Source organism: Spea bombifrons, chromosome 7 (assembly GCF_027358695.1).
Source record: "Spea bombifrons isolate aSpeBom1 chromosome 7, aSpeBom1.2.pri, whole genome shotgun sequence".
Taxonomy (NCBI): Eukaryota; Metazoa; Chordata; class Amphibia; order Anura; family Pelobatidae; genus Spea; species Spea bombifrons.
The window spans coordinates 8,258,276-8,272,564 of NC_071093.1; the positions used below are offsets into that span (position 1 = coordinate 8,258,276).

A 14,289-nucleotide genomic window follows, 5' to 3' on the forward strand; every position below is an offset into this window, starting at 1 on the left:
CCAACGCTACTCAATGAGAGCTGAGCTCCTGTTATGATTTGGAATAGCAGCAGCCAATCACGTGTATGCTATCAGAAAACCAATGACCTGCTAGCATACATTCCATTGGCCGCTGCTTATATTACTTAGTAATAGTAGTGCTACTGAGCATGTTACTTACATACTATTTCTTCTTGATAGCAATGGGTGAAGGAAAATTAATTTTCATTTTCTACCTCCAATAAACAACTCATGCTCCATATTGCGTGCAGTAAATTGCATTGAAGTAAATGTAAAATGGACTCCGATATGCATCAAAAATGAACTCGCAAGCTGATGAATGCCTGATATGCACTAAAAGTCAACTAGGATGCAACTTGGTCAACCCTAGGACTGAGCCTTGGCGGGATGAAGAGTTGTTCAAAAACTGGAGCAGGTGGGAGGGAAAGCCAAGATGGAAGGGGCAGTAAAAAAAAAAAAAAAAAGAGAAAAGTTGTACACACGGGGTAGAGCTGTAAACAAATGGATGAAAAAAGCTGAGCAGCTGCACTGGTATGTTCCTAGGGTTATTTAAGCACACAGACTGATTACGTGCCATTCATTTAATAAGGCAGTTCGGTAGCTTCGCAGGCAGTGAATTGGCTGATAAGCTGGACGTCCGCCTACATCTCTGAGCAAGCTGTCTCCGAATCCTGACCAAGTAGCTGGAAGCTGCAGCGCTGTATCTGTTATATTCTAAATCAGGGCTCGTGTTGTAAATGTGTCGGTAAGGAGGCTGTTCCATCTTCCAGCAGCCCGTCGGAGCCACGGCTTCACATAAGGTGGAATGCAACAGGAGCCATAAAAAGGTGCCGCTGGAACCCAGGATTTTCATCAAACTATCAACATTCCTATCTGTACCCCATAGAATTCTTTCTTCATCGCTACTGTTAAAAGATGTGAAAACCTCGCCGTGGGAAGTTTAAAGCAGCGCACTTGTAGTCATCAATGCCTAATTGAATTACCCGTATCTACATCTGGTGGTTTTCTTCAAGATTGCATTTTGATTTATTGGACAGTAAATCTGTATATCAAGTTTATTGAATTGGATTTAATTTAATTTGGCTTTCAGAAAGTTAAACTGGTTAGCTGGCATAATGAGCTTTATTTCCTAACATCTAAAATGGACATGAATGCTCATTTACTGAAATTGTCAGATTCAGGATAAAATCACAATTTCACAATTTTAATGGTAGATACTTGAGGCCATTGGGAAAGTTTGGGCTTCAATTCTATTAAACACCCAGCGACATGTATCTTCCGTTGCGTTACAGCACTGTGTGTATCAATTATCTCGATCAGGTAGGCTCTCAGTGTGCATTGTTGTTGTTTTATGGAGCATTTAACACAGGGTATGAAAAGCCCGTATAACAAAATGGCGGTACCTACCAAGATCATTCATTTCTGAAAAGAACTGGGATGTCAGACCACCTTCTTCCAGGAACTCCTTGAGTTGTTTTTCTACTTTATTTCTGCAAAAAAAAAAAATCAATATAAATTCACAATATAACAGAGGTTTATACTAAATATTAATGTAGAATTTATAAGAAGCCAAACAACTTTTGAAGCCAGTCGAACATCTTTTGGACGAGAGCTTAAGCTCATCAAACTATATATAGGCCACAAAGCACAAACGTTTCAGGGAGCGCTTTCTCTTTTTTTCATTAACATAATTATATAAAATTAAATAATTATAAAATATGAATGTTTAGTAGGTGGAAACGTGGCAACAATGTTACACGTTACCGAATTAATAATTATTACTTCTTAGTTGTCCTGATATTTAGGTAGAGCTTGAATAAAAAATGATAAATTTAATGGTTGCAAAATACACCCTGGGGCTCCCCACTAGAAATTTGTTGTCTTTTTTCGCTTGCGTTTCAAGCAGATGGACACTAGAGGGCAATCATTTTCTGCTGTGGGTTTAGCCCCCTGAGAGGGCAGATCTGAAAGTGATGATAACCAAACATCTTCTTCCCCGACCTTCTCACCCAGCAAATAAGCCTGCATCATATGAATGTAATGTTATTGGCTTCCCTCTGTCTAAATTCCAGAGTCTTCCAGAGAGTTCTTGCTGGAGGCAGGAGCTTAGTTAAAATTTAGACTTTTGGAAAGCCAGCTTTAATCTTTTAATAAAACAATAAAAATGTTAAAGTGTACTCGGTGCCAACGTGAGCAGAGGATATGTCAGACTTCACTCAAAAGAAAGAAATAGAAAATAGTACAGATGTTTATTTACACTCAAAGGTATAGAAAAGAATACAGATTTAAACTATCTCACGTGTTAAATTTCCAGTTGGATAAAGAGCTCTATAATTGTCCGTAATAACAGACAAAATTTACATCATAATCCAAAATAGCTTGGGCTGCGTTTCACCTCCAAAGGCTTCTTCCAAGCCTTTTTTATTTGTAACACATTGTACGCTATGATATTGTTTCTTTTTTCAAAACAAATGTGTTGTAAGAAGTTGTAAGAAGACTTTCACCTACAATATATGCTACCAGGTTATCCAAGTTTAACTGATATTTTTCTCATTTGCACTTTAGCACCAAGCGTGATTTTAACATATTTATTGTATTATTTGTTATATTATTTGTTTTGGGGGTAATTGTTCCTGTTGCTGCTGGGTAGCTTTATTCTTCTGATCCAGAATTAAGAGTGGAAGCTCTATGGCCCACATGCAAAACTATTCTATCCACAGAGCTGAACACCAGAACTATGTTTTTATTTCCAGTCAGTTCTTTTCCAGTTGCTTCTAGCTTTGTGAACTGGTATTTTCAGTTGCTTATTTCAATGTGGGGTTCCATTGAGAAAATGGACCATTAAGTGACCTTTCTAGCAGATTAAGCAAATAAACCTGGTCGTTTTATTGTTTAGTCTGAAGGTCAGCTTATTAGTTTGTGTCACATAATAATTTAGTGTACCCAGCAAACAATATGAATGAATTATGAATACTATTGTATTTTTTGGGTATAGTATTATGTAGTTCCCCGACATTGTACGGTAATAAGACCCTAATGAATTCACATTTGAGTATAATAACAGCAAAGGTTTGATGTCATGGATTTTGCAATGTGTATTCATACGGAAATGTTCCTCTGTGTAATAGATTTGGTGACTGCTTAGACATACAAATTATAGGTGGGAAATCTGGCCAGCAAACTAATTAGCAAAAAGCCTCAGTAACACCACAAGACATTTATGGTCTAATTAAATCACAATTTGTAACAGTGGTTTTGCTATAAAGGTCTTGGAAAGTACATTTGGTTTAGCGTAAAGTTTTATGTAGACCATGTCCCCAACCTGTCTTAAAACAGCATGTCGATCTACCGACCTTAAACTACGAGCGTTACATATTTTAGAATGTTCCTGTATACAAGGCGATAAATAAATGAAGCCATATGACTCCTGCATACAATAAAATAAAGATAAAAAGATCTGAGTCCATCTGAAACAAAAGACTGTTGAAGATCTGAGAACTGTCGTAAGTCCCTCTTTTGGACAATGCTAGATGCTAGAACTACTGCAGAACCTTTCAAAATAATCAAACTTATAAGATCCCGGCAATGATCATAATTAATGTAAGCATAAAGGACTTCATGGCAGAGGCTACACCTAATGTCCACAAATGGGGAGCTGGAAGGAGCTTGCAGCCTGGGTTCTTACAGCCACTTTTTGGTTTCTAACCCAAATATCGAGGGAAATATCGATTCAGCAAGCCCTTTGGAATCCTTAATGTTTTGTCTCAACTAAAGAAAATGGATAATGAGGATCGCAACGGCCATCTTTAAAAGCAATGTTGGGTAAAATCCTGGATGATATTGTAACAGTTTTTCATAAATTACATGAGCCCTTAACAGTCCATATGAACTTAATCACTCTGCTTCTCGGGTGGATTTCTCCTCTGTTTTTAGAGCCAGTGTCTTATTGTATAAATCTATACACAAAACTGGCAGATCATTTATTAAATCATGACCACACAATAGGTACCAATACACAACTCCACTGACACCACAGCTGGTAAGAAACCAGAAAAAAACACACAAAAGAAACAGAAACCGGATCAATTACCAGACACGCTATAATTATGGGTTTCCTTTGTCTTACCGACTTTCGTTCAGTCGTTCGTATTCCTTCCACCACACCTGTGACTGCTGTTTCACAAGCATTTGGTCTTTTGATATCTTTGAGGCATGCTGGGTTTTCTTGATCTAGGTAAGAAAATAAATAATTCAAAGAGGAAGTCCCATAGCATTTTTTTTCTTCTGAATATAAACCCAGCACTGTATACAGTAATGTCGATCGGCATTGACAAAAACTTGGTTTCATCTCATTTTGTTCCAATAAACGTCCTTTATCGGCAGACCTGGAGGCTGCCATTGTTGCATGTAATGTATTGACTTTCCCTGTTCAAACAGCACATTCAAGTGGTTCTTTATGCCAATGCTAAGGGAGTCTGTTGCGCCTTAGACTGTTAATTAATCAGAGTGTCAGACTGGGTGAATAAGACTGAGTCATTCTATTACTTGCCACAAGGCAGGATGATAATGAGTTAGAGTGTTTGTCTAGTAGATTAAGCCAAGATAATAGAGTGAGAACACCTACAAATCGCTAATATGGCTTAAAAAAGAAACCTATTTTTAATCTGATACTAATTCAAGAAAAAAATAGAGTGAGCCCCTCTTGAAAAGTGAAAATATATTGGCTCTGGACATTAGCATATAGATATATATATCCCCTTCATGACAAAGCCCATACATGTACAGGCTCACAATGCATTGTCCTTAATGGGTTTACGGACAACCCATTGTCCTTAAGGGGATTTAGAAGCTCAACATGTTCTGCGTTGATGAAGGAGTTAATGGATGTTAAAATGCAGGCTTTGTACGTTGGGATCTGAGACGTGTTGGATCCGTTGTATCTGGCAGTTCTCCTTACAGCTCAAACAATGGATCCATTCATTTTAATGCGGGTTCTTGTACTCCAGATATCTGGGAAGTCCCTGTACGGTACAGTATGTTATGTAAGCCGTCACTGCACCTATGTATTAAAAATATAAGCTCTTTTGTATATTGCCACCCCACAAGATTGTGATTGTACAAATTCCTAACTTTCTTCCTGCTGCACCCACCCAAGAGCTTAAAAAACACAAAACTCCTTTTCGTGGTTACTTTGAACGAATAATGTTTGTATTACATAGCAGAATCCTCTGTCTAAGGGTGTGAATTGCCCCTTTCAAAAGCCCAACTGCCAAGAAACTGCCCTAAAGGAAAAAAACGAGGAGCTTTTTCTTTATAAGAATGATAGTAATCATTAATAGTAGAAACGTAATTATCAATTAATTTGAGTATTACATTACATTTTTTTTTTTAAGGAGCCCCAGAAGATTCTGAAGGCATATAAAATTAACAGTATGTGAATATGAAGTTGATTCAATATGTACAAAAATCAGATCTTCTGAAGTCATCTAATTAGATCCTTTTGGTTAAAACGGCACATCTGGCACAATGGGCAAATGCTCAATGGACCGCTGGCCAACTCAATGTATGGCTCCAGTTGCAGATTGGGTTTAGCGGTGGGGGCCGCCGGCTGGATATACCCGACGGACAGCCGTGTATATCCAGTGCGGTCCTGGATACAAACGTGAGTAACAAGAGACCTGTGACCTGTGTTAGGAATTATAACGTTTGGCATTCACTTAAGTCACAGATAAAGAAGCGGGGGGGGGTTGTTTTACTTTAGCCTAGTGATTAAAATATATTGAATGCAATTCCAAAATTCCACAAGTAACCCAGCCTCGGTCACATGAAACAGCATCACTTTTGGTAAGGAAAACATAGTTGTAATGGAAAAAAGAAGGTTTCTTCTTCTTCAATAGAAGTGATAAAAATACAGCAGATGGTGGTGGGTAAACACAGATGGTGAACAGCCTTACGCATTTCGCACTAGAGTAGCGCTTCTTCATAGGCCTGGTTGTTGTGCCGGCCAGATATCCTGGAGACGATCCATGGAACTTATTTTTAGCCCAACCTCATTCAACACCTGAAATTTTGGGGGTAAGTTTAACTTGATATTTGATATATGAGTTACTTTCTTTTCAGGCCATTCTGTCACCCTTTTCCATTCGTCTGATTGCTCTCCTAATACGTTCTCTCCCTCTTCATTCATCTAGTCCCGGGTAATGTGTACCTCCTGAAACCTAGTGATCTTTTTTGACAGTTACACAAAGTCTTTGGATATATTACACTGTTTCGCTTGTAATGTGATCTCCTCTCAGCTTCCAAAGTATTTGCTGATGTAAGAAGGAAAACATATGCCGTTCTTGTTTGACACGGTAAAAATCATTCCTCTATTCACATACAGTACGGGGCGGACCGCTGAGCCCCATGAAAATAAATCACCCACACACGGGGAAGCACGTTTGCCGTGAGGTATTGAATCGAAGATGGATTGTCTCTTCATACAGCGCACCTGTACTTTGTAATAGCAACTTACACCTTACACCTGTTTAAAAAAAACAATGTTGGATGAAAAGAATGCATCTTTGAAATCAACATTTTAAAGAACCAAAAATTTACATGCAAGGAAAAACTTAAATTGGAGAACCGAATAGCCAGTGAGTGCAATCATTGATAATGTGAAAATTCTACAAATAATGCCGACCCTTATGTGTCTGGTGAACATCCCCCATGGGTACACAAGAGTGTGGCTTATCTCTAGATTGTAAGCTCTTTGAGCAGAGCCCTCCTCACCGGTTTCTGTAAGTAAAATTATTATCTTTATTATCTTATATACTATTTATGTCCTGTCTACCCATTGTACAGCGCTACAGAATATGATGGCACTATATAAAACAATAGATGATAATAATTTACTAAAACTTGCGTGCAAGCTGATTACATTTTATTTAAACTTTGCATTTTATGCAGGGATACCCCAACAATTTTATTTGTTTTGGGTCACCATAGACGCTGAGATGTTCCAACTGTCCTACAACTCAGGATTCAACGGATAATCTTCATAAACACCCAGAGAGGTGCTACACTGGAAGTTTGATTGTATATATCCCAGAATAGCTGAAGATGCCATCAGTTCTGTAGTGTCTCCCTCAACCTTAAGCTTTCCGGGGGAATTCAGACCTCTACGTTAAAAGACTGGATAACACGCCTATAAGAAACGACAAGCAAGTCCACAGAGGTCAGTAAGGTCCAGCTGTGGTTGATCGTAGCCCCTCTGGGAGATGGCTCGCTGCCAGCCATTTTTACATTAGCTGCGCATAACGTGACAGCTGCGAGCCGTGGTGGGTTATTGTGATCACAGAATGATGTCTTTTTTTCTGTTATGCTTCATGAGAAACCTCAAAGGCTTTCTTATATTGTTCATCGGGCCGCAGACCTCTTTGTAGCCGTCTTCTACAAGTTGTCTATCATTTCATCAAACTGAAAAATAATTGCTCCCTTCACACCTGACAAAAGGTACACCGTGATAGAATTCATCTAGAGCAATCCAACCTTTAGTTAAATACCTGCCGACAAGTCCATCAGCTAAATGAAGCACATTGGGACACTAAACGTCAACTGTATTATTAGGCCCCTCGATTCCATCCGTATTGTTGCTTGGATTTAGAAGAAATGTATTTTACGGTAACAAAAAATGGTTCAACTTTTAATCGAATAATTTTTATTACTACAATAAACTTCGATATGAACGGGTCCATTCTACAAACTATTTACAGTGTCTCACGAGCTGCAATTTCAAATTGTTTGCAGAACGTACAATTATGTACATTTTTACCAGGAACGCCAGTGACTTTCTCGGAACTAAAAAAAAGAATAAAAGACCGGCTTATATACACAACGGCTATTTAAGAAGGTAAATCTTTTCTGCGATTTTACTCATGAAAGGACCTCTATGTTTCGATGATGGAGGAAGTAGAAGCACAGAAAAATGTTTTAACTAGTAATCTAGAAAAGAAGAAAATCATAAACATTACTCCTTATCTGTACTTTTATTAAGATTGAATGTGTTTTAGTTTTTAAAATATGTTACCAAACTCTTCTTGGGTACTTGGTCCCAAATAAGGATTATAAATAGAAAATCCTTAATACATGGTTTTTGCAGAACCTTCATTTTGATATGAAAAAAATATACTTTTTCTTATTATCTTATTATTATTATATATCAATATATCTTATTTATTGCATGTATAATTTGTCACTGTGTTTTCTGGCATCTTCCATACACTGAAAATTATTTTTTATTCTCTTTCATGGCGTCCTGCAGCTGCCAAGTTTTAACTTTGTAAATACAAAAAAGAGCCCTATCGTTTCTGGCAAACTTTAATGAATCTCATTTTTCTCTCTAGCTTCCTTTCCATCAAAGCTGCAATAACAACGGGGGATGTTGCGCTGTGAAGAATCTTGTGAGCTTTACAACCAGCATTTTTCTGTCTGTAGACAAATACACAAACAAAAAAAAAACCCCAGTTATCGTAATTTCTTCTGTCTGCCCCTTTATGCGACATGCTGAGATACGACTGGTGGGGGGGGGCACCCCAGGGGATTGGGCTTTCTCTGATACATTGGATATTTAGAAAACCAAGAGACTGACCATCCCTCGACCAAACAGTTTAGGAAGGTAGATTCAGGTATAAGAAATGGGGGTCACTGTCTGTAACCAACCCCTACCCCCACACACGCCTTGTGTTACTAACAAATACCCTCATGTGGGGTTGTAAAGGAGGAGGACATTACGCAGGCTTTTTTGTTCTGTTTGTTTGACTTACAAACTATAGCAATTACAGGACACAAAACCAAAGCTCTCTCTGGTAGCTTCCTGGCCAAATAAGTGAAGAGGTTGAGATAAGCGAGACAGGAACCGACATCTCAGAGGAGCACGGAGTTCTCCGGCGTCTGTTGACAGCTGCCTAGCAAAGAGGCAGGAGGCCGTCATCCAAAGTGGCCATTCGCGTCTGATTTCTTTGACATGGATTGTTCTGCAGTCCCAAGGAAGAAAAATAAAATTCCATCCACAAGGAACATAAATCAAGCAGTTTCGTCGCTGCAAGGGGCATCGTGGAATCTGAAAACCTAATCCATTGTTCAGTTAACACGCTTAGGTTCTAGATGGCTACTAAACTGAAATCAATCGCTTTATAGACTTGTCGATGATCTCCGTAGAGTACAATCTGCTGATGTATCAAGCAGAGTTGAAATCCAGGGTCCAGGGAGCCACGTTTGGGAGTGAATAACTGATAATAGCTTCATTGTAATCTAACGAATCTGAAGTAAACACAGCATAAGGATTTAGTGAATAGTCCAATCTATCCGGTACCTATGGCCATATACTACTGTATTAATACACAATGGATTACAGAGGACCATCACAGATTCGTACCATTGCCGTTTTTATGTAAATATTAAAAATACTCTAATTTACAACTTAATTTTAATAAAAGACAAATTCAACTTTTAGTTAAATCACAGAAAACGATGTTGAGTTATGTTGAACTGAAGCTTATTGTAGCGGCTTATTGGAATGTAAGGTATTAAAGGTTTCTTACAGCTGGATATTAACATTTGCACCTGTATTTTAATATACTATTTTATTCGATATGGCGAATGTCTTAATATTATGCCATATTATTCATAAAATATCTCGTGGATCTTATTAAAAGGTAAGGTATTCTGTAATGTATTTCTCAGAAATCCCTCCGACGGGGCTCTGGGTATGGAACAGAGATTCTTTCATCTATATTACTAATTTTACCAGGTCAGGTTCATTTTTAATGATCCATAGCTGGATGAAAAAAAATATCAGCTTTCAATTTCACAGAAAGGTATGTTTCAAGGGATTATGTGCCAGTCGCTTTACTTCATTACAAAGTATTCTTTACGAGTAAAACTAAAGAAAGCGTGCAACGTGAAGCGTCGGGTCCAACGTGGTATAATGACTTCAATACGCAGATCGGAAAGGCAGAAGCCATTCGTTTTAAAAGAAGCCATTTTCTATATCATACGCTTCACGGTAGATCCATTCCAGAACCCTATCATCAATACACTGAATTCACAGTTTAAAACTACAAGTAACATTACTTTGGGTTAAAAAACATAATATCGAAACAGGCTTGCAGGTAACTAAATGTCCCTTAATATGTCACATTCCAAATCCTAACATGGCAAGAGTTACCCCAACGTACTATTCTCAGGATCCACATAATTATTCATCCTCGTTGATTCGTTGCTGGTTGTTTCTGATTGGTTCATGCTGTGTTTGCAAGAATAGGTGAGGAGAATAGAGAGAACTTTGGGAAATGGATTAGCATACCTGGGAACTTCTGGGCTCCGGCTACCCGTAGCCTTCCCTTGTGGGACGCGGCCAGTACTGCACACTGATGTTAGCAGGTGGTCCCGCTGACGTTGGTGGGCGGTCCCGCTGACGTTGGTGGAGCGGTCCCGCTGACGTTGGTGGGCGTTCCCGCTGACATTGGTGGGAGGTCCTGCTGACGTCGGCGGGCGGTCTCGCTGACGTCGGGGTTTTTTAAAGGAAAAATGGGCGTGGAGCGGGGCGGGTCAAGACTCCGCTCCAGCGACCCGGAGGATTCGGGTCTTCACTCGGAGAACCGGAGGAGCAGTGCTCACCCGGAAATCCCGGGTCAAACATGGAGAGTTGCCAGGTATGCTGATTAGATAATGCTGGCTCTGCCACAGGATGCCACTGACTTCAGGTATGTAGCTTTAATGAATATGCTTCATTATAGTTGCTCTTGCATTTGCTGCTGTAGTATAAATGTATTTTTGGACAGAAAGTATGGTTGCCCTTCTGGACATTTTTTCCAAGGCATACCTAATCTTTTATATGTTTCTGACCAAAGTTTATAAAAGGTTATAACAGTAATGCTTGTCCCGAACATTTAAAGGCTTTTCTCAGCTTTGCACATGATTTATTGCAGTGTTAACATGAGTGGCGGCCGGCTGTGTTTGTTGTATACGCTGCCCTATTGTATATTGTTGTACTTTAAGGTTTCAATTCCACGTGGCCAGCATGATGGATCAGTGAATTTATACATAGGATGCAAAAAAAAAAAAAAAAGGAGAAAAATAAAGAAACGTGATTGTTTTCTTTATAATCCACTTCATTTCATTCCAATTATTATCTCCTTTTGAAAGTGCTGTGCTGGCAAAATTATTAGGAATGAGTTACAGGCAAATTATTGCTTTATTGCTCCGTAACGAACATCTTTCCTTAGAATGAGTACCATTTAAAACTCTATAAAAGTCTGATCGGTAACAAAATGACATATTTCTTTAAGACGGAATATATGTAAATTTACAGCCTGTGCCGCCGCTTCGTTACTGAGTGTGTAATGGCTGCATTATGACTACATTATGTTATACAGATTTGACATATTGTAGGAATATAATGAAATCAAAGGAGCCTGTGGGTTATTCGAGTGTCAGTTGGAATTGTTCGCTTCTGTCCCGGTAAGACTTGCCAGTGAGATGACAAGACGTCTGTGGATTCTACTTTATTTGTGTGTTTACCCTCCAGCGTGGGAAAAGACAACACGAATCACCGTGTTATTGGACACTAGCTCGCTCCTGGCAATTAGAATGAAAAGACAAGAAAGCCGATACCAACTCACTACTGACAAGCGGCTTGTGTTCACTTCTTACGTTCAGAGCTTCAAGGATGAAGGAGAATCATAAAGTAACATTCTGATTCTTGTGTATTTAAAAAGTTCCAGGGGGGATTTAAAGAGCTGCAGAAGCAAAACTACTAACAGGGGGCAGATCAGTGAAGATGCCTTTTCTGATTATTACAATTCTTTTTTATTTATGGCGCGCTAACCCGTTCTGTCACTAGATGTGAAGTAAATATGTGATGCCAAAAAGAGTCACAACACACACTAACACTGTAAGTGGGCTTTATTTACTAAAGTGGGAGTTGGCAGCAGTTATAATTTCCAATCAAGAGCTTTGATCTCCATTTAGATAAAATCCTGATGAGCCTTAAATGTGTGGGCAGTTATCTAGAAATCCATCTTGAGTTGGGTTTCAGTACTTGGAATCACATTTTTAATAAAAATAGGGATCTGGATAAGCCACCCTTAGTCTACCTCCAGCCCAAAAGGCATCTGCCACAGAGTGATGGAGGTGGACACAGACCTCTTGGCTCTGGGATAGACTGTGAAGGAAGAACCACCAGTGGAAAAGTCTAATACAACTATTGTACAGAGTCCAGACCTCCTCCTCCATTGCTGCCTTAGCCTAACCCTGGCATCTGTTGAAGGGCCCAGGAGACACCAGAGGAAAATTGATATATGTGTATTGGTCCAAGAGAAGATGGAGTCTTTAGCGAACACTGATACTTTTTAACAGGCCATCACAAAAAAAGATGTTACATAAGCTTCTGGGACCTCAGAGGTCTTTTCTTTTTGTACGCTGCTTGATAAAAATTAATAAACCAGAAGCTGTTAATATTCACTTTCTTTAAGAATGTTCCATGTACCCCTGCAAAATGTTTATGGGAGAAAACTTATTGGAGCTTTCTGAACAGGTTATAGAATACGGAAGAACAGGCTGATGTTGATTAAGTTATTCATCAAAGACACTCTAATCCAATAATTAACTAGACAGCAAGTTGTAAAATAGAATAGGGATAGAATTTGGATGTAAACTGTAATGTTCTTTTGTGTTTCGCTCACAGGAGTATTAGGAAAAGATAAGATTTAATACACGGAGCCGGTGGAAGGCAGAGAACATTAAATATGCAAGCAGTTTCTACAGCCTCCAGCGCACGGTTTACATTCACTGCTTGATTTCATTGTGCGCCAAGGCCTTAAGCATTTAGAAGATAATATCGTTCACGCACGCAATTTCTCACATTCACTTTGTAAGAGCAGCCATTAGTTACTGAGCTGAAAAAGGTCAAATAAGGATTTTTCCTTCATTTCCAGATACCCCTCTATAATTCTGACTGTCATATGTAATAGGAGTGACATCATGATGACATAATCACACAGCGTGCAATCAACAAACTCCGGCCGCAGCCAACGACAATTGTCCACATTAACAATAATCAATGCAGCTTAAAGCGGCCTATTATTTCCATTATTACTTTTAACGCACCATTTATAGTCACAGAAAAACATCTAGAGGGCATGCTGCTGCAGAGCGCAGATCCTTTAGCACTCACTTGGCTCAAGGAGGAAGAACGGTAGACGTGGAGAGGTTATTATCAAATACCGCAATGCAAAGTGATAAGACTTAAGTGTGTGCTGGTCAAGCAGCCTCACATGTCAGTCCGTGGAACATATACCAGTACGCCTTAACATGTGTTATTCCCATTGTCAAGTCTAATGTTTGTTTGTTTGTTTACTCTTTGCCTATTGAGACTCAACAGTCTTTTAAATGAAAACTGGGGCCACAATAAACAGCCAGCAAAATGGCACATTCTATCGGGTATCTGGAATGGTTTCAATGGGAATTGTGAATTGTAGAAGCTCAATGACACAGACAAAAGTCAGAAACGCTGAGGATGAACCCATATTCATTTAACAATAAGAATATTTTCTCTCCTTGGGCTGCATTGAAAAAAAAACTCTACGAGTAGCAATAGACATCTACGGAAAAATAGAGATCCATTAATGGAGATAGAAAACATCACTGTTTTGTGTCATTTTTGCTGCTGTACCCTATGTACGGTTTGCTGATAAACTAATTTTAATAGATTTATCTCTGGTATTGAATCCAGCTCCTTATCTTGTTAAATAATATATACCTATAATATGACCGTTACAAACAGTCCAACTGATGTAGTCAGATAGAGAGAGTTCATGCTGCACAATCTGTCACGTCAGGTTATGAGAATGGTGGCATAATGTGAACAAAACAGAATGGGAATTTCAAAGAATGATGGTTTTGCATGATAAATTTTCTATAGCATATCTAGGTTCTTATAAATACAAGCTTTAAAACCTGGAGGAACAATTCCTTGGCGGCCAAGATCCAAGGATCCAATTCTTGAAGCCCTAGTAACATCTTTTCCTTATTGTGTGCCTACAACCAGTGCCCTTAGCTTTTAATTTCATTTGATGATGTCATAGTAATTCCAAGATGCTAACCAGGCAGCGAGACATTTTCTATGGACATAAGGTTCTAGACCTCACGCTTCCCAGAGGTTCTAGCATAGTCAAAGTTCAAAAGAAAAAATACTTGTACGGTGGAGCAATGTGGGTATTTCACATGCCCTTAACATTTTGCTATGGT

The 14,289-nt window shown here is 38.9% G+C and overlaps 1 protein-coding gene across 1 annotated transcript in view; it reads right to left on the reverse strand.

Annotated features, from left to right (window-relative positions):
* The window catches only part of CCDC148 (coiled-coil domain containing 148), a 36,887-nt gene that overhangs the window by 14,721 nt on the left and 7,877 nt on the right, over window positions 1–14,289 (reverse strand). Inside the window, exons 5-6 of the mRNA XM_053471876.1 lie at window positions 4,127–4,230; window positions 1,408–1,490 (exon numbers count right to left, since the gene is read on the reverse strand). Coding sequence (XP_053327851.1) covers window positions 1,408–1,490; window positions 4,127–4,230 — 187 coding nt within the window. The remainder of the gene's footprint in view (window positions 1–1,407; window positions 1,491–4,126; window positions 4,231–14,289) is intronic.